This window comes from Neoarius graeffei, chromosome 27 (genome assembly GCF_027579695.1).
Source record: "Neoarius graeffei isolate fNeoGra1 chromosome 27, fNeoGra1.pri, whole genome shotgun sequence".
In the NCBI taxonomy this organism is placed as follows: Eukaryota; Metazoa; Chordata; class Actinopteri; order Siluriformes; family Ariidae; genus Neoarius; species Neoarius graeffei.
The window spans coordinates 44,715,832-44,737,672 of record NC_083595.1 but is presented as its reverse complement, the minus strand read 5'-3'; the positions used below and the strand labels follow the sequence as shown (position 1 = coordinate 44,737,672).

Sequence of the window (21,841 nt, the reverse complement as noted above, 5' to 3'; positions counted from 1 at the left end):
CCTGCAATGAAAATTTCCACTTATGGTTCATTTTTTAAATTATTTTAATGCTTTTTGGAATTTATAAAAAAAATGTGTTACTCAACCAACTTTCCTGTATTAGTGTTGACATTTTATAAGAAGTAAAACAAATCTTGATTCAGAAGACCTATGTCATACAATATGATTTTCAGTAGGGCTCTGGAAAAGATGGAAAAAAAAAAAAAATATATATATATATATATATATATATATATATATATATATATATATATATATATTAAAATTAGTGCTGTCAAAAATGTCGCGTTATTAACGCGTTAACTTGACTCAATTTTAACAGTGATAATTTTTTTATCGCGAGATTAACGCTCTGTGACATGATGTAGGTTTTTCATAAGCTTTTGAAACTGCCAGGAACTTGGAACAGAGACTTTGCTTAGAAAACCGATAGCAGCTAGACTGTAATGCCACGCCCCGCACAGCCAGAGTCCTCTGCCCCTCCCCCCAAAGAACCAGCGCTGGCAGGGCGCGCTACCTGTAGTAGAGATGGGATTTATGGCTCTTTGATGGGATCCGCATCTTTGTGATCCGTTCTTTGAAAAGAGCCGTTCAAAAGACTGGCTCATTTGGCTCTTTTTAAATATTTATTCAGTTTTAAGAAGACAGCGTCTAAAGAAGCCAGATCCCTCTGAACTGTAAACTCGATGCTATCCCAGAAATCCTTCCTGTAATATGCAAATTTGGCCGCCTCTGATTGGACAGCGCGACACATCAACAGGCAGAAAGTGTAAAAGTACAAAATGTGTTAAGTGAGCTGAAACAGTAAAGATCAGATTCAATGCAATATTTATCAACGAACAACTTAATATAATAGTGTACTTTATATTATAATCAAGCATGTCAAGCCTACCGTCACTGTGTAACCTATCTCTCTGATTAAAGTTGTAGACTAACTCAAACAGTAGATCATTTCACTCATGGTTCTCTTGCTAGCCCCGTGCCGGTGCTCGGCTTAGGTTTTACTTTGCAGTGGCTGTGTCAAGACGTGTTATGCTTTGCAATAAAAAAAAAAAACATTGGTACAAAGCAAGCCCATTCACTTTTTTATGCTGATAAGAGAATTACAATGGTCTTTTATGTGACAAAAATGTGCGATTAAATTGCGATTAATCGCGAGTTAACTATGACTGTCGCGACATTTAATCGCGATTAAATATTTTAATCGCTTTACAGCACTAATTAAAATACATATAATTAAAAACTACATTTAAGTAAACAGATAGTAAGACATTTTAATAAATAATATGAAAAAGAACATGATGACAAAAAATAACAATAATGTTGAAAAAATTAATAATAATTATTATTATTATTGTTATTGCCATGGCGGCACGGTGGTGTAGTGGTTATCACTGTCGCCTCACAGCAAGAAGGTCCCGGGTTCGAGCTTCGCGGCTGACAGGGGCCTTTCTGTGTGGAGTTTGCATGTTCTCCCCATGTCTGCGTGGGTTTCCTCCAGGTGCACCGGTTTCCCCCACAGTTCAAAGACATGCAGAATGTACAATGCGACCACTGTAATTGGTGCAAGCTGTAGTGGTTTCCAAGCCATAATATATGTACATATATAGATCTTGCTATGGCAAAAAGCTAATAAATTAATAATAATAATAAAGCCTAATTATTTGCTGTGAAGGCACTTTTCACCGCTCTTTTAAATGTCTGAATAGTTAACAGTGATTGAATGTCATCCGGTAAAGCGTTCCAGCTGTGTTGACATGATATTTGAGATCTTAACAGACCCCAGTTCATGTTGGATTTAATTGTTCTCAGGATATTTTTATTGTGTGTATTGAACTTATGGAAATCTGCACCTTCAGAAAAACTTGATGTATCTTCAGATACCTTGTTATACATTTAGACACAGTGATGGAAGAAAAAAAAAACTAATGTTTTGACTGGAACACTTTTAAATTATTTCATATTACTCCCTGAGATGTTTTTTTTTCAACTCATGCCATTTTATCATGGTATGAAAACCCTATAAGACAGGCTAATTTTGTGACTATGCTTTTATGTAAATATTAAATATGTAATTAGCTATGCTCCAATTGGCTAAAATCTTTAAATGAGAACTCTGTCAGCCACACCCTCACCACCAACATGTGTGGAACTGTCGTTAAACAGGCAACCTCTGGTTGGGAGGCAACGGCTTCTGCACCAGGATTACAGCTTTACATGTGTGAACCTGAGTCAGAAGAGGAAAATGAAGGAGAAGGCACTGAATCATTCCCACAACCAAAACTACAGAGTCTGTTCACCTTGGAAACCTGCTGAGGATTTGGGTACGGCCTGGCGGTTCAAGGACTAGCAAGAGCTCACCGGACGCTTTGGAAGAATATGAAGACCCAGGGTTTTTTGTGCATACTGGATCAGAATGCTTACATTTAATCCCTGACATCTCCACTAGTTCTTTCCAGGCATCATTTGCTGAATAACTAGGCTCCATCTTTTTGATTCAGATTGCTATGGGCAGTCATATGTAAAGGGGGGGGGGGGGGGGGGGGGGGGAAGGGTGTTACCATAAAAAGAGAGGAGCTTCTATGTAAAATGCATGTACTTTTGTAACTGGCCTGTTCTCTGCACCTATTTTCTTTCTATGGTCGTTACAGACTGGGAAAGTAAGAGTCCATTTTGAAAGTATAAATAAACTTTCCTATTTAATATAAAACACAACTACAGTCCCCTTGTACTACTACTACTACTACTACTAAATAATAATAATAATAATAATAATAATAATAATAATAGCAGTTGTCATGAACAGTTTTGCACTCAAGTTTCCATCAATGAAGAGTTATAACATCAACGAAACTGACTTCATGTTAAAACTGTTAATGTTATAATCATGTTGTATGTTATCACCCAAATGAGGATGGGTTCCCTTTTGAGTCTGGTTCCTCTCAAGGTTTCTTCCTCGTGTCGTCTGAGGGAGTTTTTCCTTGCCACCGTCGCCACAGGCGTGCTCATTGGGGATAGATTAGGGATAAAATTAGCTCATGTTTAAAGTCATTCAAATTCTGTAAAGCTGCTTTGCAACAATGTTTATTGTTAAAAGCGCTATAGAAATAGACTTGAATAATAATAATAATAATAATAATAATAATAATAATAATAAAGATCAACTGTCTTGATAAAAATACATACATACTGTACCTACATTTATAATATATACCCATATCTACTGTTAATTTCTAAAAGCTCTCCTAACCCTAAAGCATTCCCAATCTAGCATCTGGTATACTGTGAAAAAGACAATGCATCAGGTGACCAAATTATAAGTTTGCCATTTAGAAATAGCTTCACATGAGCCAAGATAGCATTTAAAATATCCCATCATATTTTAAACAAAGAAAAACTGCCCCACAAAAGACTGGTTGTGAAAAATTTATGTTTCTTGAATAGGATGTGCAAGAATTTAAGTGTAATAACAATTTTAAACAAGCAATTCTTTAAACATATAACCCCAGTTCAAAAAAAAAAAAAGTTGTGAAGCTGTGTAAATCATAAATAAAAACAGAATGCAATGGTTTGCAATTCATGGAAACCTTATATTTTATTGAAAATAGTACAAAGACAACATAGCAAATGTTGGAACTGAGAAATCATGTTGGTTTTTGAAAAATATATGCTCGGTTTATATATGCAGCAACACATTTCAAAAAATTGGCCAACAAAAGATTGGAAAAGTTGTGTAATGTTAAAAAAAACAAAGGTATTAGGTTAACTGGCAACAGATCAGTAACATGATTGGGTATAAAAAGAGCATCCCAGAGAGGCGGAGTCTCTCAGAAATAAAGATGAGGAGGGGTTCACTGTTCTGTGAAAGACTGTGAGGGCGAATAGTGCAACAATTTAAGAATAATGTTCCTCACTGTAAATTGCAAAGAATTTGTGGATAACATCATCCACAGTCCATAATATCATTAAAAAATTTAGAGAATCTGGAGAAACCTCTGTATGCAAGAGACAAGGCCAAAAATCAATATTGGATGCCCGTGATCTTCAGGCCCTCAGGCAACACTGCATGAAAAGCAGACATGATTTTGTAATGGAAATCACTGTATGGGCTCAGGAACACTTCCAAAAGCCATCGTCTGTGAACACAGTTCATCACTACCATGCACAAATGCAAGTTAAAACCAGACATAAACAATATCCAGAAACACTGCCACCTTCTCTGGGCCTGATCTCATTTACATTGGACTAAGACAAACTAGAAAACTGTCCTGTGGTCTGACGAATCAAAATTTGAAATTCTTTTTGAAAATTATGGAGACTGTTTCCTGTTATCAGTGCACAGTTCAAAAGCCAGTATCTGGGTTGTATAGGGGTACCTTAGTGCATATGGCATGGTTAGCTTGTACATTTGGGAAGGCACCATAAATTCTGAATAATATATACAGGTTTTGGAGCAACATGCTACCATCTAGACATCATCTTTTTCAGGGAAGACCTTGCTTATTTCAGTAAGACAATGTCAAACCACATTTTGCACATGCAGCTCATGGCTCTGTAGGAAAAGAGTCTGGATGCTAAACTGGCCTGCCTGCAGTCCAGCCCTATCACCCATTGAAAATATCTGGTGCATTATGAAGCACAAACTATGACAAAAGAGACCCCGAACTGTTGAGCAAATGAAATTGTATATCAGTCAAAAATGGGACAGCATTTCACTTTCAAAACAATTGCAATGTTTTAGTTCCCAAACATTTGCAGAGTGTTGTTAAAAGTAGAAGTGGTAAACATGTCCCTGTCCCAACTTTTTTTTTTAAAAACATATTGCTGGCATCAAATTCAAAATTAGCATATGTTTTTCAAAAAACAATAACATTTCTCAGTTTCAGCATTTGATATATTGCTTTTGTACTATTTTCAATGAAATATAAGGTTTCCATGATTTGCAAATCATCGCATTCTGTTTTTATTTATGTTGGACATCCCAACTTTTTTGGAATTGGGGTTATAAAAGATTACCACAAAACAAAATGTATTTAATAACACTTTAGCTACCATTAGGTAATGCATTTGTTAATGCATACAAACATGTACAAGACATAAGGTATTAACATACCAGTCACATGTTTGGACACACTTTCTAATTCAATATTTTTTTCTTTATTTTTATTAATTAAAAGACACTTCATGTCTGAAAGTAATGATGGACTCTTTACTTAGGCAAAGGCATAAAGCTTCACTATCTTAGCTCTAAGCAAAGACTCTCTTCATTATCCCTTGAATTATTTTTTCCTCTTGTTTAGCATCATAAAAGAACTCAAAACCTTTTCAGTCCCATGTTCAAGTAAGTATAAATTTTAGTAGGAGTTCCACAACAAGCTTTATTTCCATTAAAACATTAATATCAACAGTAGATGCCTTTTCTAATGGTATTTAAACCCTGAAGTTGCTTAAACAACTTGTTTAACATCACTAGAAGTAACTTTAAAGCAGCCAGTGGATGGCATGCACAGATGCTACTCTTGAGTAGCATCTGTGCAGGGGTGAGTAGGGCTATTATATTGTCCTGGCCACGTCATTTGTTCCCAAGGTGTTGCCGGGTCTGAATCATGTTTTAGGAGGCCTCTTTAAAAAGGGGGAAATGAGCTATGGTTGAATGGAGACTCTGCAGTGTGACGGGGGTAGAGCCGGCTCTATTGAATGTCCTTACAGACAGGGGCAGGGCCTGAGGAGCTGAGGGAGGGAATTATGGTAATGGAGTGCAATGGAAGGAAGTGAGCAAAGAGCAGAGGAATGCGCTTGGTATTAGTGCTCACAGCTGAGCGCTGAGATCCCAGCATTATCTTTCCCAAAAGACAAGACAAGCCTTGATAAAGCTGCTGGGTGACTGAGAACATGCCCCATTTTACTGTGGTACCAGTGGACGATAACTCACACTCCAACTATGACAGCCTGGAGGGAATTAACTCTGTGGATTACAGAGACACAGGGCAAGATGGGTACCCTGGACACGCAGACACCGTCAGCTCTGATGGTGAGTTTCAAACAAGCAGGCTTCTGTCTGTAAATCATTTTTATAAGACTCCTATGTTGTGTCTATTCTTCAAACTACAATTAAGTGCTCTTTTCTGACAATTGGGAGTATCTGTGTGGGATTACAGCAATTTTCCAGTCAAGGAAAATATAGGATTTTTTTGACAGCTAACTTTTCCAAGTCTTTCTGAACTTGTCTGTTGAAAGGAAGAGTGATATTTTTCAGCAAGAGATATTCACATCAATGAGCTTCCACACCACACATGACTTGGTGACAAAGAGAAAACAATTGAAGTGGGGGAGAAAAGGATAGGTAGAAGACAGGGTGAGCAGTGTGGTAGGAATCAGACAGGCCTCAAGTGTTCCCACGCAAAAGATGGAGGTCCCAGAGTTTTTCTGTTCCCTAATGCTGCCAAACTTGTCTCTCTTTTCTCATGACAACTGTACAAGTTAGTGTCACACCCTCAATCACTTAATCTACAGCATTTCTCAGCCGCTTTTCATCTGTCTTCTGTGTTTTTTTCCTTCATGTATTTATAAAGTAAGCTAGGGAGGAGTCACTGCTAAAGAAAGAAAGAAAGAAAGAAAGAAAGAAAGAAAGAAAGAAAGAAAGAAAGAAAGAGAAACATTGCTCGAGGGTATAAATCTCAATTCTAGGTCATTAGGGCTGGGATTGAGATCAGTGTTAGTATGCCTTCTGCATTTTTTGAAATGAACCTGCAGGAATGATAGGAAAGGGAAAGCTATTTAAAACGGAATGGCACATCTAAGTCTGGTAAAAGGATTCTAGTTATAAGAAATCTCAATTGTATGACATTTGCTTTTAAAATCATACTGATCCCAAGAGAAATTTGTTCAAATTCAAATAAATCAGGATGATGTGGTTGAAGTTTATGTGATTTCATACTAATAAAGTTAGAACTAAGTTTATATTTCAGTGTAATATGTTAGTATAGGCGGCACGGTGGTGTAGTGGTTAGCGCTGTCGCCTCACAGCAAGAAGGTCCTGGGTTCGAGCCCCATGGCCGGCGAGGGCCTTTCTGTGTGGAGTTTGCATGTTCTCCCCGTGTCCGCGTGGGTTTCCTCCGGGTGCTCCGGTTTCCCCCACAGTCCAAAGACATGCAGGTTAGGTTAACTGGTGACTCTAAATTGACCGTAGGTGTGAATGTGAGTGTGAATGGTTGTCTGTGTCTATGTGTCAGCCCTGTGATGACCTGGCGACTTGTCCAGGGTGTACCCCGCCTTTCGCCCGTAGTCAGCTGGGATAGGCTCCAGCTTGCCTGCGACCCTGTAGAAGGATAAAGCGGCTAGAGATAATGAGATGAGATGAGATGAGATGTTAGTATAATAAATCATTCACTGTAATATTTCAGTATTTCGGTAAATATCAGATGTTAAATTTCAGTATTAAATTTCCAGTGTAAAAATTTTTCCAGGGCAAAGTACAAAGACAGCATATCAAATGTTGAACCTGAGACATTTTATTGTTTTTTGAAAAATATATGCTCCTTTTTAATTTGATGTCAGCAACGCATTTCAAAGAAGTTGGGACAGGGGCATGTTTACCACTATGTTGCATCACCTCTACTTTCAACAGCACTCTGTAAACGTTTGGGAACTGAGGAGACCAACTGCTGTAGTTTTGAAAGTGAAATGTTGTCCCATTCTTAACTGATATACAATTCCAGGTGCTCAACAGTTCGAGGTCTCCTTTGTCATATTTTGCACTTCATAAAATGGCAAATACTTTTAATGGGAGACAGGTGTGGATTGCAGGCAGGCCAGTTTAGCACCTGGACTCTTTTATTTACTACGGAGCCATGTAGTTGTAATACGTGTAGAATGTGGTTTGGCGTTCTCTTACTGAAATAAGCAAAGCCTTCCCTGAAAAATATGTTGTCCAGATTGGCAGCATGTTGCTCCAAAACCTGTATATATCATTCAGAATTAATGATGCCTTCCCAGATGTACAAGCTACCCATGTCATGTGCACTAAGACACCCCCACACATCACAGATGCTGGCTCTTGAACTGTGTGCTGATAAGGATGCAGTGATGAACTGTTGTCACAGATGAGGGTTTTCACAAGTGTTCCTGAGCCCATGCAGTGATTTCCATTACAGAATCATGTCTGTTTTTAATGCAGTGCCACCTGAGGGCCCGAAGATCATGGGCATCCATTGTTGATGTTCGACTTTATCCTTTGTGTACAAAGATTTCTCCAGATTCTCTGAATCTTTTAATGATATTATGTATCATAGATGATGTAATCCCCAAATTATTTGCAATTTTACACTGAGGAATGTTATTCTTAAATTGTTGCACTATAAACAGGTGTCCCCATCTATACTCCTGAGAGAATCAGCCTCTCTGGGATGCTCTTTTTATACTCAATCATGTTACTAACCTGTTGCCAATTAATCTAATTAGGTGTTTTGTTTTGTTTTTAATATTACACAACTTTTCCAGTCTTTTGTTGCCCCTGTCTCACCTTTTTTGAAACGTGTTGCTGGCACTAATTTCAAAATAAGCATATATTTTTCAAAATACAATACAATTTCTCTGTTTCAACATTTGATATGTTGTCTTTGTCCTATTTTCAATGAAATACAGGGTTTCCATGATTTGCAAATCATCATATTCTGTTTTTATTTATGTTTTACCCAGCTTCCCAACTTGTTTGGAATCAGGGTTGTATTTATATCAGGGTTAGCTTCATATATAAATGTTTGAGGTTAATGATTATGGTACGAGTTTTTTATATGAGGGCTGTATTGAAACTGCAGGAATGGGTGGGCACAGTGCTGACTTTGTTCCAGTGTGAGCTGAGTGTTGAGCTGGCCAGCAGTACACAGTGCACACATTGTGTACTATTAAGACTGGAACATCTACAGCAGCAGCAAAGGAGCATTTATATTTTACAAAGCAACAACTCAAGACATATCCATAACATAGAAAGTTTGTGTGCATACATGTACCTATGTCACGCAATGAGATTTTCTCAGAATATGAACTGACACGATTGCAAAATCGTAACAATTAGCACAATCCAATTTGGTCAAGTTGTGGGTAGGGGTGGAATTAACACTCATGTCTTTCTTTACAACTTAAATAGAAAAAAAAATAGAAGTTCCAGCTTCTGAAATAGAAGTTCCACGACACATTCCCCTCAAAATTGTACAAATGTTTCATAATATTTGGTTATCATATAATATCAGCACTTAAAGGTAACGCTGTTCCTTTAAGTTTTCCACCACAGGAACATCTAATAAACATTCTGGCCAGTTTATTAGAAACTGTCCTCTGGACTCCATTGAGGTGGTGGGTGAGAGGAGGATGTTAGCCAAGATGACATCAATCATGGATAACCCCTCTCACCCCCTACATGAGGCCGTGGGGGCTTTAAGCAGCTCTTTTAGTAGTAGACTGCTACACCCACAGTGTAATATATTTATAATGTGACTGTCTCTGTGCAATACTTTATATGTGCAATACCTCACTCCATAATGTGTAACACAACACATACACCTCAGACTGTGCACCTTAAACCCCTTACACCCCCCTTTTTTTTGTTCCCCCCCTTCCTCTCTCTCTACACGCTGTTTGCACTGTTATTGGAGATGCTTTAATCTCATTGTACATGTGTATAGTGACAGTAGAGGCATTCTATTCTATTCTATTCTATTCTATTCTATTCTAATCAACTTCATGGTGGAAACAGTAACACTACTTTACCTTGGGTGGCATCACACCACCCTATTGTTGATTATTTTCTTTTAACAACATGCCTCTATGTGTCATATTCTTTACATAGTAATAACTCTCAATATAAAATAAAATACAAATTAAAATAGGAAAAAAAAGATACCATCCATATGGGAACATGCTGACAGAACCTTTTAGAAAGAGCATTTCATTGGGTTTTGTTAATATAACTACTGTATATTGCTGTATGTAATTATCAGAGTCAGCGTAATGCCGAAATTAGCCCATGGTTTCGACCGGCAGCCAGCCACAGTCACTAACAACTCCAGCAGGCCTTGCTAGAGAAGCAGGAGTTTGCCTTAGACCCAGTGGGATGCAACTTTCTAGGAGAAAAAAAAAACCCCAAACAGCTTTTTTATGACTCAGGACTGCCTAGCTGTAGTGAAAACAGATCGTTCTGAGCTTATCACCTCCTTTCTGTCTGAAAGAAAAGCAATATTAATTTCTGCTGAACGACAGCAGTCTTTCCCCATGCCAGAGTAACTTATTCATATTCTTGTGCACTAAGCTGTCTTACTGACTTCTATTAAGAAGTGGAAGAAGGCTAGAAAATTAGTTTTAAAATGCACCTTAATCCCTAAAACACTCTATTACAATCTAACTACTCTGTAATCTTCCACTTATTAATGCCAGGTTGACTTAATCAACAACTTGAGATATTAAGCTCATATTTTATTACATTAATGGCATTTAGCAGATGCTCTTATCCAGAGCGACATACAACATATCAAGACCAGCCTGGGGAGCAGTTAGGGGTTAGGTGCCTTGCTCAAGGGCACTTCAGCTATTCCTGCTGGTCCAGGGAATCAAACCGGCAACCTTATGATCCAAAATCTGCTTCTCTAACCTTTAAGCCATGGCTTCTTTATTTATTTAGGCCATGGGAACTTTATTTTAGTGTTATGAAAAAATAACACATTTGTTGGTACCTTGATAATACCTTTCAGCTACTCCTGTTAGGGGTCGCCACAGTGGATTGAATCCGGTCCGCATATTTGATTTGGCATAGATTTTACACTCTTCCTGATGCAACTCTCCCCCATCTATCTGGGCTTGGGACTGGCACAAAGTACACGCTGGCTTGTGCAACCTCATTGGCTAGGTATGTTACCTAATCTGTGTGTCTTTGGACTGTGAGGGAAAGCGGAGCACCTGGAGGAAACCCATGCAGACACGGGGAGAATATGACCTTCTTGCTGTGAGGCGACAGTGCTAACCACTGCACCACCATGCCCAGTACCTTGAGAATATAAAAACAAGAAATATTAGAGATCAGATTTCAAACTAAACAAACTCCTTGGTGTAATGTAATATTTACTAGTATTATTATTAAAATGTAAAATGATGATAGCTCTAAAATATTTACCTGTGGGTAGTTTCAAGACACAAACATCTTAAAGTGCATATCACGGGTAAATTCAGGAGCAAGATCAATGAAATTCTCCTATTTTATATTAAACTTTGGTCAAATATCTGTAACATTCTGCATTCTCTGCAATTTTTTTTTACCTTGCGCAATACCAGAAAATTCAGTTGAAATCAAGCCATTTGAGGCGAATTCGTCTGCCTCTGAAAAAACTTGGCATTTGAATTTCCCAGGAAACAGTGATTTTCATGACGTCACGTGCGGGACGCCTCCTTCTGAATCCTACGTCAGCGCTGGTTTGTTTATGAGAAAACGACCTGGTGATTTTCTGCAAATTTCTTCAACGTTATCATGTAATTATTAAAATGGTTAACAGATGTATTGTAGGAGGGTGTAGCAACACCAATCATGATGGGATTAGTACTCATCATTTCCCATTAGACCGGACAATGAGAGAGAAATGGGAGCGCTTGGTCTACACAGGCTGTGCACTGAAACTGTGCAAGCTCTCGCAGCTTGCTGGCGCTTCCGCAGGTGATGTCACGAATCTGGCTCCAGACTCCCTTGGGCTTTTTCCCTTGCGTTTTGTTATTTTTTTCTGCTGTAGACAGATGGCCTTGTGCAAAATTACCCTTCTGGATGAGTGTGTAAAGGGACATACTTTCATATTAAAAAAAAACGAAATTGGTCCAGAATATGCCCTTTAAAGTGTATATCCTGGACCAATTTCTTTTTTTTTTTTTAATATGAAAGTATGTCCCTTTACACACTCAACCAGAAGAGTAATTTTGCACAAGGCCATCTGTCTACAGCAGAAAAAAAATAAAATAACAAAACATGTCTGGAAAAATCCCAAGGGAGTCTGGAGCCAGATTCATGACGTCACCTGCGGAAGCGCCAGCAGGCTGTGCGAGCTTGCACGGCTTCAGTGCACAGCCTGTGTAGACCAAGTTTAGCAGCTAGCGATTTTGCATTGAAATATGGAATTGTCACCTGAGCGCAATGTTACTTCACCTTTGGATGAAGAATATAATGAGATGTCAGAATTGGGGCTTCATCTGTTTGGATTTGATAATGATTCAAGTAGTGAAGACGATGGAGACAACACCGGGAATGTAAATAATACGGTAATTTTCTCATAAACAAACCAGCGCTGACGTAGGATTCAGAGGGAGGTGTCCCGCACCTGACGTCACGGAAATCAATGTTTGCCAGGAAATCCAAATGGCAAGTTTTTTCAGAGGCGGACGAATTCGCCTCAAATGGCTCGATTTCAACTGAATTTTTCTGGTATTGCGCAAGGTAAAAAAATTGCACAAAATGCAAAATGTGACAGATATTTGACCAAAGTTTAATATAAAATAGGAGAATTACATTGATCTTGCTCCTGAATTTACCCGTGATACACTCTAAAAAATAATGGGGCCAGTACCGGTTCTTCAGGGCGATGCCATAGAAGAACCTTTTTCAGGGCTTCAAAGAACCGTTCATGCAACAGTTCTTTAAAGAACCATTTAAACCATTTGTTTGAGCAGTGAAGACAGATTTGTGTAAACAGAGCCTATGTGCATTGACCAGCAAATGGTAAGAGAATGCCAGGCTCTGAAGAACCATTTCCAATGTGAAGAACCTTTCGCATAATGTAATGGTTCATCACAGAGTTTTGACTCTCCATGGAACCATCCAGAGATTTGAAGAACCACTGAAGCACCTTTATTTTTTAGAGTGTATGCACTTTAAACTGATTCTGTAAAACAAAAAGATAAAGATAGGATTCTAATGCAATACAATTACGGAGAAAGCAAAAACAACTACAAGTACAAATAAAATCAAGATTAATATATAAAGAGAAATAAATCAATAGCACATCAAGAAAATACAATAATAGGGTAATAATTCTCACTATTAAGGAAAACAATTTCAAGATTCAAAGGATGTACTGGAAGTGCTGTTTTACAGAAATGTACTTATATAGCAGGATTGTCTTCCTATAAAGCTTTAATGTTGTACACATATCTAACCGATACAGATAGTAATATTATTAAAAACATAAATTCAAAATATAAAATGCATATGTACATTTCTGTGCATTTAATAAACAAATAACCAGGTAACCAGCAATAGTGTACAATTTTAAAACTTGCATTATTAGTAATATGTGTATACATAGAAGCCCTAGGAAAAGAAAGTTTAAGTATTAGGACATTATTTTGATATAACCAAGTCATTATTTCAAGATGTTACAGTACGTTGCTATTTTGAGCAACAGCTTATTAAATTGAAATAATGAGTTATTCAGTCACAATAATGAGTTATTAAGTTAAAAAAAATCACAATATTTTTCACACCTTACAATTTGGGGCTTCTGTATGTATAACATATTCACAATTAACAGAACTTTACTAGACCATAAACTTTACAGCAACAAAAAGGTGTCACATTTTTCTAAGCACAACAAACCTAAACATTTAAAATTAAAATTAGGTTTATTATTATTATTATTATTATTATTATTATTATATACATTTTGAACACATTTTTCCTTGATGGTACTCTGTGCTTATCTTATTTTACTCACCATTGTGACCAGAGGACATCTGCCCTCTGTCTCTGAATGATGAATCACTGTTCCACCTGTCGCTTGGGCAGACAGGATTATAAACGTACCCATGAGGTGGCAATTTGCAGTGGTTACTACATTTAGAAAACGCAGACAGCTGGTTTGGTCAGGTGTGCACGACATTATAAACATGAACAAGTAATGGGTTTTGCTTAGCTTAGTCATAAAACCCTACACACCATTGCAGAGAAACCCTTTAGACACAAACACACATATATACAAGAATGTGGTATTCATTATAATGACTCTTACGTCAAGCAATGCAGTGTGCAGCCAAAACACAGACCTTGGGTGACAGACCTCAGTGGATAATCAGCCTAAGCAGCATGACTTCCTGTCCGAATACAATCTTTAAATGTTCATTGAATTAGAACTTTTTGGAAAATAGGATTTCACACAAAATCCCGTAATACGATTGTACAATGTTTTCTGTGGTTAAGCCGTTTTAGTGTTCTCTAACACATACACACAAGATTTTTAACCCCTGGGTAATAAGTAGGGTTGCCACCTGTGTCTGACAAAAATCCTGGACATTTCGACCATCCAATCGACCTTTTTGCTTGTAAGCAACGGCGCCCTTCACACATCTAACCCAAGACAAAAATCGCCCTTCTATGCTGAAATTGTATTGCTCTAATTAGTAAAAATGACGCTTTTGCTAGTTATTTGTTTAGTTAATTGCTTTACATAATATAGCAGGTCTTCATTATTTTGGTTTATTTCCAACACTTTTTGGTTGTGGACACCTGGGGGGCAGTAGTGGGCACAGGTAAAAGGGGAATACATAATTAAATTGTTTGTTTGCTTATGTGGAATAAAAATAATCTAATTTTTCATTGTATCTGAGAATACCTGAATGTAAGGTGTAGTGTCAAACAGCTTACCTGATTGCTTAGGCTACGTTTACACTAGACCGTATCTGTCTCGTTTTCTTCGCGGATGCACTGTCCGTTTACATTAACCCCCCTGGAAAAGCGGGGAAACGGGAATCCGCCAGCGTCCACGTATTCAATCTAGATCGTATCAGCTCCGGTGCTGTGTAAACATTCAGAATACGCGAATACGCTGTGCTGAGCTCTAGCTGGCGTTTCATTGGACAACGTCACTGTGACATCCACCTTCCTGATTCGCTGGCGTTGGTCATGTGACGCGACTGCTGAAAAACGGCGCGGACTTCCGCCTTGTATCACCTTTCATTAAAGAGTATAAAAGTATGAAAATACTGCAAATACTGATGCAAATACTGCCCACTGTGTAGTTATGATTGTCTTTAGGCTTGCCATCCTTCCACTTGCAAGTAATAAGTGATATGCGCTGGGATCACACACACAGCGGCTCAGTCCCGAATCGTGGCTTGTTCACTTCACTCGCGCACTCTGTGAGCTGCGCAGGGCCGGAGTGCGCACCCTCCAGAGGGCACTCGCTGTTCAGGGCGGAGTGATTTGGAGCGCAGGATGCCTGCGGAGCCGAGCGTATCCGCGTATTGGTGTTGCTGTGTGCACGGCTAACGGTTTTAGTGTAAACGCGAATCATTTTAAGAACGTTAATCTGATGATCCGCTGATTCGACGTAATGTAAACGTAGCGTGGTGTGTGCTTTGCTTGTGCTTGCCTGTGCCTCTGCTGCTCTTGGCTAAACAAATACATAGGAGGACATATAACTGGGCACATACAGTACATACAGGAGTAGGCAGATAAGACTATTTGGATTTCATTTAATTCACCAAAACCTTACCTAATCTTCCATTTATATTTGGTGTTTTTCTTTGCTGCTGCTATGAGTCCTGGCTGATTTTCAATGAATGTCTTGAACTTGAAAGTCTTGAAAGTTTAGCCTGACTTGAAGCTCAGCCTTCACCATTGCAACAGAGAGTCTGTTTCTTTTATCAGTCCAAGCATCCTCCATTGCCCCTTTTCCACCAAATCAGTTCCAGGGCTGGTTCGGGGCCAGTGCTTAGTTTGGAACCGGGGTTTTCTGTTTCCACTGACAAAGAACTGGCTCTGGGGCCAGAAAAACCGGTTCCAGGCTAGCACCAACTCTCTGCTGGGCCAGAGGAAAGAACCGTTTACGTCAGCGGGGGGCGGAGTTGTTAAGACCGACAACAATAACAAGACCGCAAAAGATCGCCATTTTTAAGCGACGAGAAGCAGCAGCTGTACAAACGCGAAGTCAGCCATCATCATCATTATTACTGTTGTTGTTGCTGCTGCTTCTTCAGTGTTTTTGCTTTGATATTCGCGCCAAGGTTTATGCAAACGTAGCGCCGTAACTGACGTATACAGCGACGTAACTGACGTATACAGCGATGTAATGACGTGGCTCCGCCTAGCACGGCGAGCTCGGAAAAGCAAACTGGTTCTCAGCTGGCTCGCAAGTTGAAATACACATTTTGCCCATTATGTACAAAAAACCGGGACATTCAGTGTCCCGGATTTTTATTTTTTTTTTCCGGGACAGACCATGAAAATCCGGGACAATCAGGAAAAACCGGGACAGGTGGCAACACTAGTAATAAGAGAATGAGGATAATAATGATATTAATAGAAGTGAATGCATGGGTGATACAGTGGTGCTGTGAGTGTCAGCTGATATCAATACATATCTGATATTTCTTTGAAAAAACTACTAATCTTTAAAATTATGTATTAAAATTGAAGCACTTTAGAATACAGGGAAAATATATCGGTAAAAAAGAGACTTAAAGTCACAGCTGTCCTGCAAAAATCACTTACATTTACTTACATTCACATTTAAGTGAAATCTCTTACACTTACACAAATCTGATTCCAGCCTTTGCCATTTGTCACAGAATTGGATCATTCATTCATTCATTTTCTATACCACTTTAGAAGAAACCTTTATTTGTCACATGCACACTTCAAGCACAGTGAAATTCATCCTCTGCATTTAACCCATCTGAAGCAGTGAATACACGCACACACTCAGAGCAATGGGCAGCCACACCAGAGTGCCCAGGGAGCAGTCAGGGGTTCGGTACCTTGCTCAAGGGCACCTCAGCCCAAGGCTGCCCCATGTTAACCTAACTGCATGTCTTTGGATTGTGGGGGAAACCAGAGCGCCCGGAGGAAACCCACACAGACACGGGGAGAACATGCAAACTCCACACAGAAAGGCCCTCGCTGGCCGCTGGGTTTGAAGCCGGAACCTTCTTGCTGTGAGGCGACCGTGCTAACCACTACACCACCGTGCCGCCGCTTATCCACTGAGGGTCGTGGGTGAGCTGGAGCCAATCCTAGCCGACACTGGGCAAGACACGGGGTACACCCTAGACAGATCACCAATCTATCACAAGACTAACACAGAGAGACTGACAACCATTCACACTCATTTAGAGTAGCCAGTTGACCTAATCCGCATGTGTTTGGACTGCGGAGGAAACTGGAACACCTGGAGGAAACCAATGCAGGAACATAAAGAACATGGAAACTCCACCCAGAAAGGCCTTGGTCAACTGGCAAGTTCAAACCCAGAACCAGCTTGCTGTGAGGCGACAATGCTAACCAGTGCAACACCATGAATCGGATCAAAGCTATCATTTTTTTTCCTCTGATATCCAATCCACCATGTTTTGCTGATATTGGCCCAATACTGATCCTGGGTTTTGGTTTGATGCCATTTCTTTAACATTCACCTTCTCACAAGCACACATACTACATATCACAATGATTAAAAACTATAGACGACTATTACTTTACACATACACACCTAAACTAACACAACAGGTCTGTGTAAGGCCTGTTTTCCATGTGGTGAGGCCAAAACCGTTGCTTTGATCTCCAAAGCTGTGTGGAATTTTTCACGCCGCGTTGTTAATGTGTTCAAACTTGTCAGTGCAGTGTGTTTCTTTCTCTCCTGCAGCTGCACAGTGGGGGACACCATGTGCTCTTAAAACATTTTTGAGGCTTTAATCTCAATAATGAGAATTCCACTACAATACACCATCACAGCACTGTTTCACATTTTCACTTCTCAGGCGAGTCAGTTTAAAATCCAGTGACTTCTGTGGCAGTGGTGGCTCATTAAACAGAACTTACACTGTATTCTACTTTATCGGCTTTTTCTTCTAGAGTTCAGGAATGTATTGAACCTTTCAGTAAACTACACCTTGTTTCAGTTAATCCTGTTAAATATTTTGAAGCAAGATCAGAAGTGTCATTACTGAATTGTCGAATTTAACTGATCAGAAAGTGTTGATAAATTTTAATGTTGTTTCCAAAGTAACAGCTAATCTACAGGGATTTGTATGTTGGATGTTTCAGATAATCTCTGTGATTATTATTATTATTATTATTATTATTATTATTATTAACGTCTGGAGAAAGTAAAAGAATGATTGTATCACTGATAGCAGCTACAAAGGAACTAACTTATTTTGAGAACTTGCATGTTATTTTTAATAAGAACAAATTGCAATCATTGGCAAACTGCTGCAGTAGAAAAATAATAAAAGAATTTCAGGATGTCAGGTTTTATTCCTTATTAACAAACCTTTCAATAGAATGCATGAACATAACTATAAGATCAGGCCAGTGGCAATACTGCCACATATGAAAATGACTATAATATTCCGTTTATTTTCTTCTATTACAATTTTACTTCTACATAAAAATACCTTTGAGTAAAATACAGTATATTGGTCAGAGGTTTGTGGACATGTGACCATAGCACTCATATCCCCCTTTGCTGTTATAATAACCTCCACTCTTCTGGGAAGGCTTTCCATGAGATTTTGGAGCGTGGCTGTGGGGATTTGCTCAGTCAGTGAAGCTGAGATCAGGGCTCTGGGCAGGACACTCAAATTCTTCCATTCCAACTTTGGTAAGCCATGTGTTCATGGACCTCGCTTTGTGCAATATCCTGTTGGAACAGGTTTGGGCTCCTTAGTTCGAGTGAAAGGAAAATGTAGGGAAAATGGAAAATGATCAGGTATTCACAAACTGTTGGCAAAATAGTGTACAGTGCCCTCCACAATTATTGGCACTTTTTTTTTTTAAAACCAATCTTTACAAAGGGTGCCAATAATAATGGAGGGCACTGTATGTCCAAAAAAAAACAGGTTAAATATTTTCATTAAAATAACTTCTATTCAAAACACTTTTTACTTTAACCTCTGTAATGAACCTTTCTGTACAATACACTTGTACAATTACAGCCATGTATTTAAGACAGAGAGACAAACAGATAGATAGATAGATAGATAGATAGATAGATAGATAGATAGATAGATAGATAGATAGATAGATAGATAGATAGAGCACTTGCATGTGACATCACATCCGATCCAGATTGTAAACAGACGCCACCTTGTTGGTCAAACGCCATATTTCCGCCTTCTACTTCTGCTTCTACTTCTACCTTTTCTTCTGGAAAACCCTACTATATACAATTCTACTACAACGTCAACTCCACTGAAAATCAATAAAACATAAGACGAGTGGAATCCTGTGTCCGAGTCCTTCCCTTTCAAGTGTGGGAAACCCATAATGCTCACATACACTTGACAGTAGGCTGTCACGGGACCCTGACAGGCGTGCAAAATGGATTGCTGCTATCAGGTATACCATATATACAGTAATAGTGGTAGACTACTGATACTTGATCTAACATTGGTTTCCAGCAGAAAATGACGGTTTGTAGCGATTTCCATCGCATGCACAACATTCCGGACGAGATAGCGAGACTAGCGGGGTCTCAATACTTAAGTGACTTACCCGTCCAATGAGGATTCTTATTTTCTTGTTTACAAGATGCCACATCTAAGGGGGGCTGACAAATCCTGAATTTCTGCAAAGATAACTGTCCAGAGATTTATAAGCACGCAGTGCTTCACCACTGAACAGCGAGGGAAAGTTAATGAGGTAATTATACACATCTGGGTATTCCACCTCTGGCAGTTCAATATCCACTGACATGGTCGTGAAAACTACGTCCGGTAAGCGATAAGGGTCACTAATCTGTAGGTAATTTATTTTAGACATATATCTAGTTATCTGTTCATTAGAAAAATGAGCCATGTAGTCCGTCGGTTGAAATTGATCCATTTTGTACATGAGTGCAGCAATATTCAGCTGTGTTTTTTACCGACAAGATGGCGGCTGTTTATATTCCGGTCACGTGACTGCAAGAGGTCTATAGATAGATAGATAGATAGATAGATAGATAGATAGATACATACATACATACATACATACATACATACATACATACCAGAGTGGCATATTAACTATTAATCCCAGAGTGAAACTATTTGTGAACTAAATTAAACAATCTGATATAATTTGAGACTTAATCAGGTAAATAAAAACTGTTTACACTTATTTAATTCACTCTTTTAAAACTTTTTAAAGGTAGACTGCCTTTCAGATTTGTCAAGTGTAAGTCATAAAAACAATTTTCCCGACACCCAATTATTTTTGTTTAGTGGACCGAAAGATACCAAATTTGAATCACAGACTTCCAATTTTATTAATTTTTTTAAAAATAGAACAATTAATGAATTCAGGGCCACATGGCCCTAAATTCTGCACTATTTTTGCCTGCTTCACCATGACCCAATTCAAGATACTACGTCATGCATCATATGGTGGGCTTTCCCTGTTCATGCAAGGCATCGTGGGATATAAATTTGAAACAAGACAGAAAAATGGAGGACGTGAGTGTGCGAATGAAACGTGAAATACTGACTACAGTAACGGAAAGCGAGAAGAAAATATGTTATGTTGTGAAGGAAAGGAAACTGGGACCAAACTAATAAATATCAGCAGTCAGCGAGCACCTCGGTGTGATCATCTGTTCATTTAGCAACAGAATGATGGAACTGTCAGTGTACGGTCAAAGGTAAATTACACGGACTTCCTCTGTCTGCTTGATTGCGCAAAGTGGATGATTTCATGCACATTATTTGCTAGGGAATCCCGTCAAATTAAATAACTTCCCAGCCACAGAATGGCCTGATATTTTTGTGAGATATTACAGAAATAAACATATATCACAATGACCAACTTTCAAAGAGAACAAAATTTCACTGATTTTATGAAATCAAAAGGCTGTCTAGCTTTAAGCTATATTTTTTTGTGACTACAATTTTTATATAAGATAAGATAAGATAAGATAAGATAAGATAAGATAAGATAAGATAAGATAAGATAAGATAAGATAAGATAAGATAAGACTTTACTGTCATTGTAGTTATACAACGAAACTTAGGTTGGTTGCACTCAGAGAAAACAGCAGCAATAAAAATAATAAAAATAAAATACAAGATAAAGTAAGTGGGGGAATTGCAGTGTAGGTAGATAAGAATTGAAGCCAAACCCAATGTGAATGAGGTAATCAAGATCAGTGTAAGTAAACATACTGTTGTACACTTTTTTGTAGCTACTGTTTATGATCTGTCCATACGGTTATCACTAACATGATCAAGAGTCCCATCATGCTGCTTGACACTAGGTGGTAGCATTAAACCAGTTTTTACTCATCTTCTACCTCATCAACATATCATTAACCTTCCTACTGGGTGTCTCATGTTCATCTTCCATTTTCCAGTGACTTAGTTTAATGGATTTCATTGTGGCTTGTATGTAAGGATAACGGAGGCTGAAATCTAAGACTCTTAGACTAAATCTCTAGTTAACTCTAAAAGGGCAAGGTCTGTCTAATGGAGAACTGAGCGTAATTAAATAATTAATGAAATTAAAGAAAAGAAAAAAGAAAATATTAAAAGAGAAATAAAAGTTTATTGTGCAAGATTGTTCTTGACAGTGAAAGTATGTATTGCTCATCTAATGAATAATTCTTCAATGTTCATTAATAATAATAATAATAAGAAGAAGAAGAAGCAGAAGAATGTAACAGTGGAGGTACAAGTTCATTTAAATGGCATTTAATTCAGTAGATAGATAGATAGATAGATAGATAGATAGATAGATAGATAGATAGATAGATAGATAGATAGATAGATAGATAGACATGATTGGGTTTTGGATTTAGCTCACTTTCTGATTCACATGTTTGATTCACATAGACATTAGTATGAGGTA

The 21,841-nt window shown here is 38.3% G+C and overlaps 1 protein-coding gene across 1 annotated transcript in view; it reads left to right on the top strand.

The window, feature by feature from the left end:
- Positions 1 to 5,779: 5,779 nt before the first annotated feature.
- Positions 5,780 to 21,841, top strand: part of slc12a4 (solute carrier family 12 member 4) — a 60,959-nt gene continuing 44,897 nt past the window's right edge. The window contains exon 1 of the mRNA XM_060911756.1: positions 5,780 to 6,031. Coding sequence (XP_060767739.1) covers positions 5,893 to 6,031 — 139 coding nt within the window. The 5' untranslated portion in view covers positions 5,780 to 5,892. The remainder of the gene's footprint in view (positions 6,032 to 21,841) is intronic.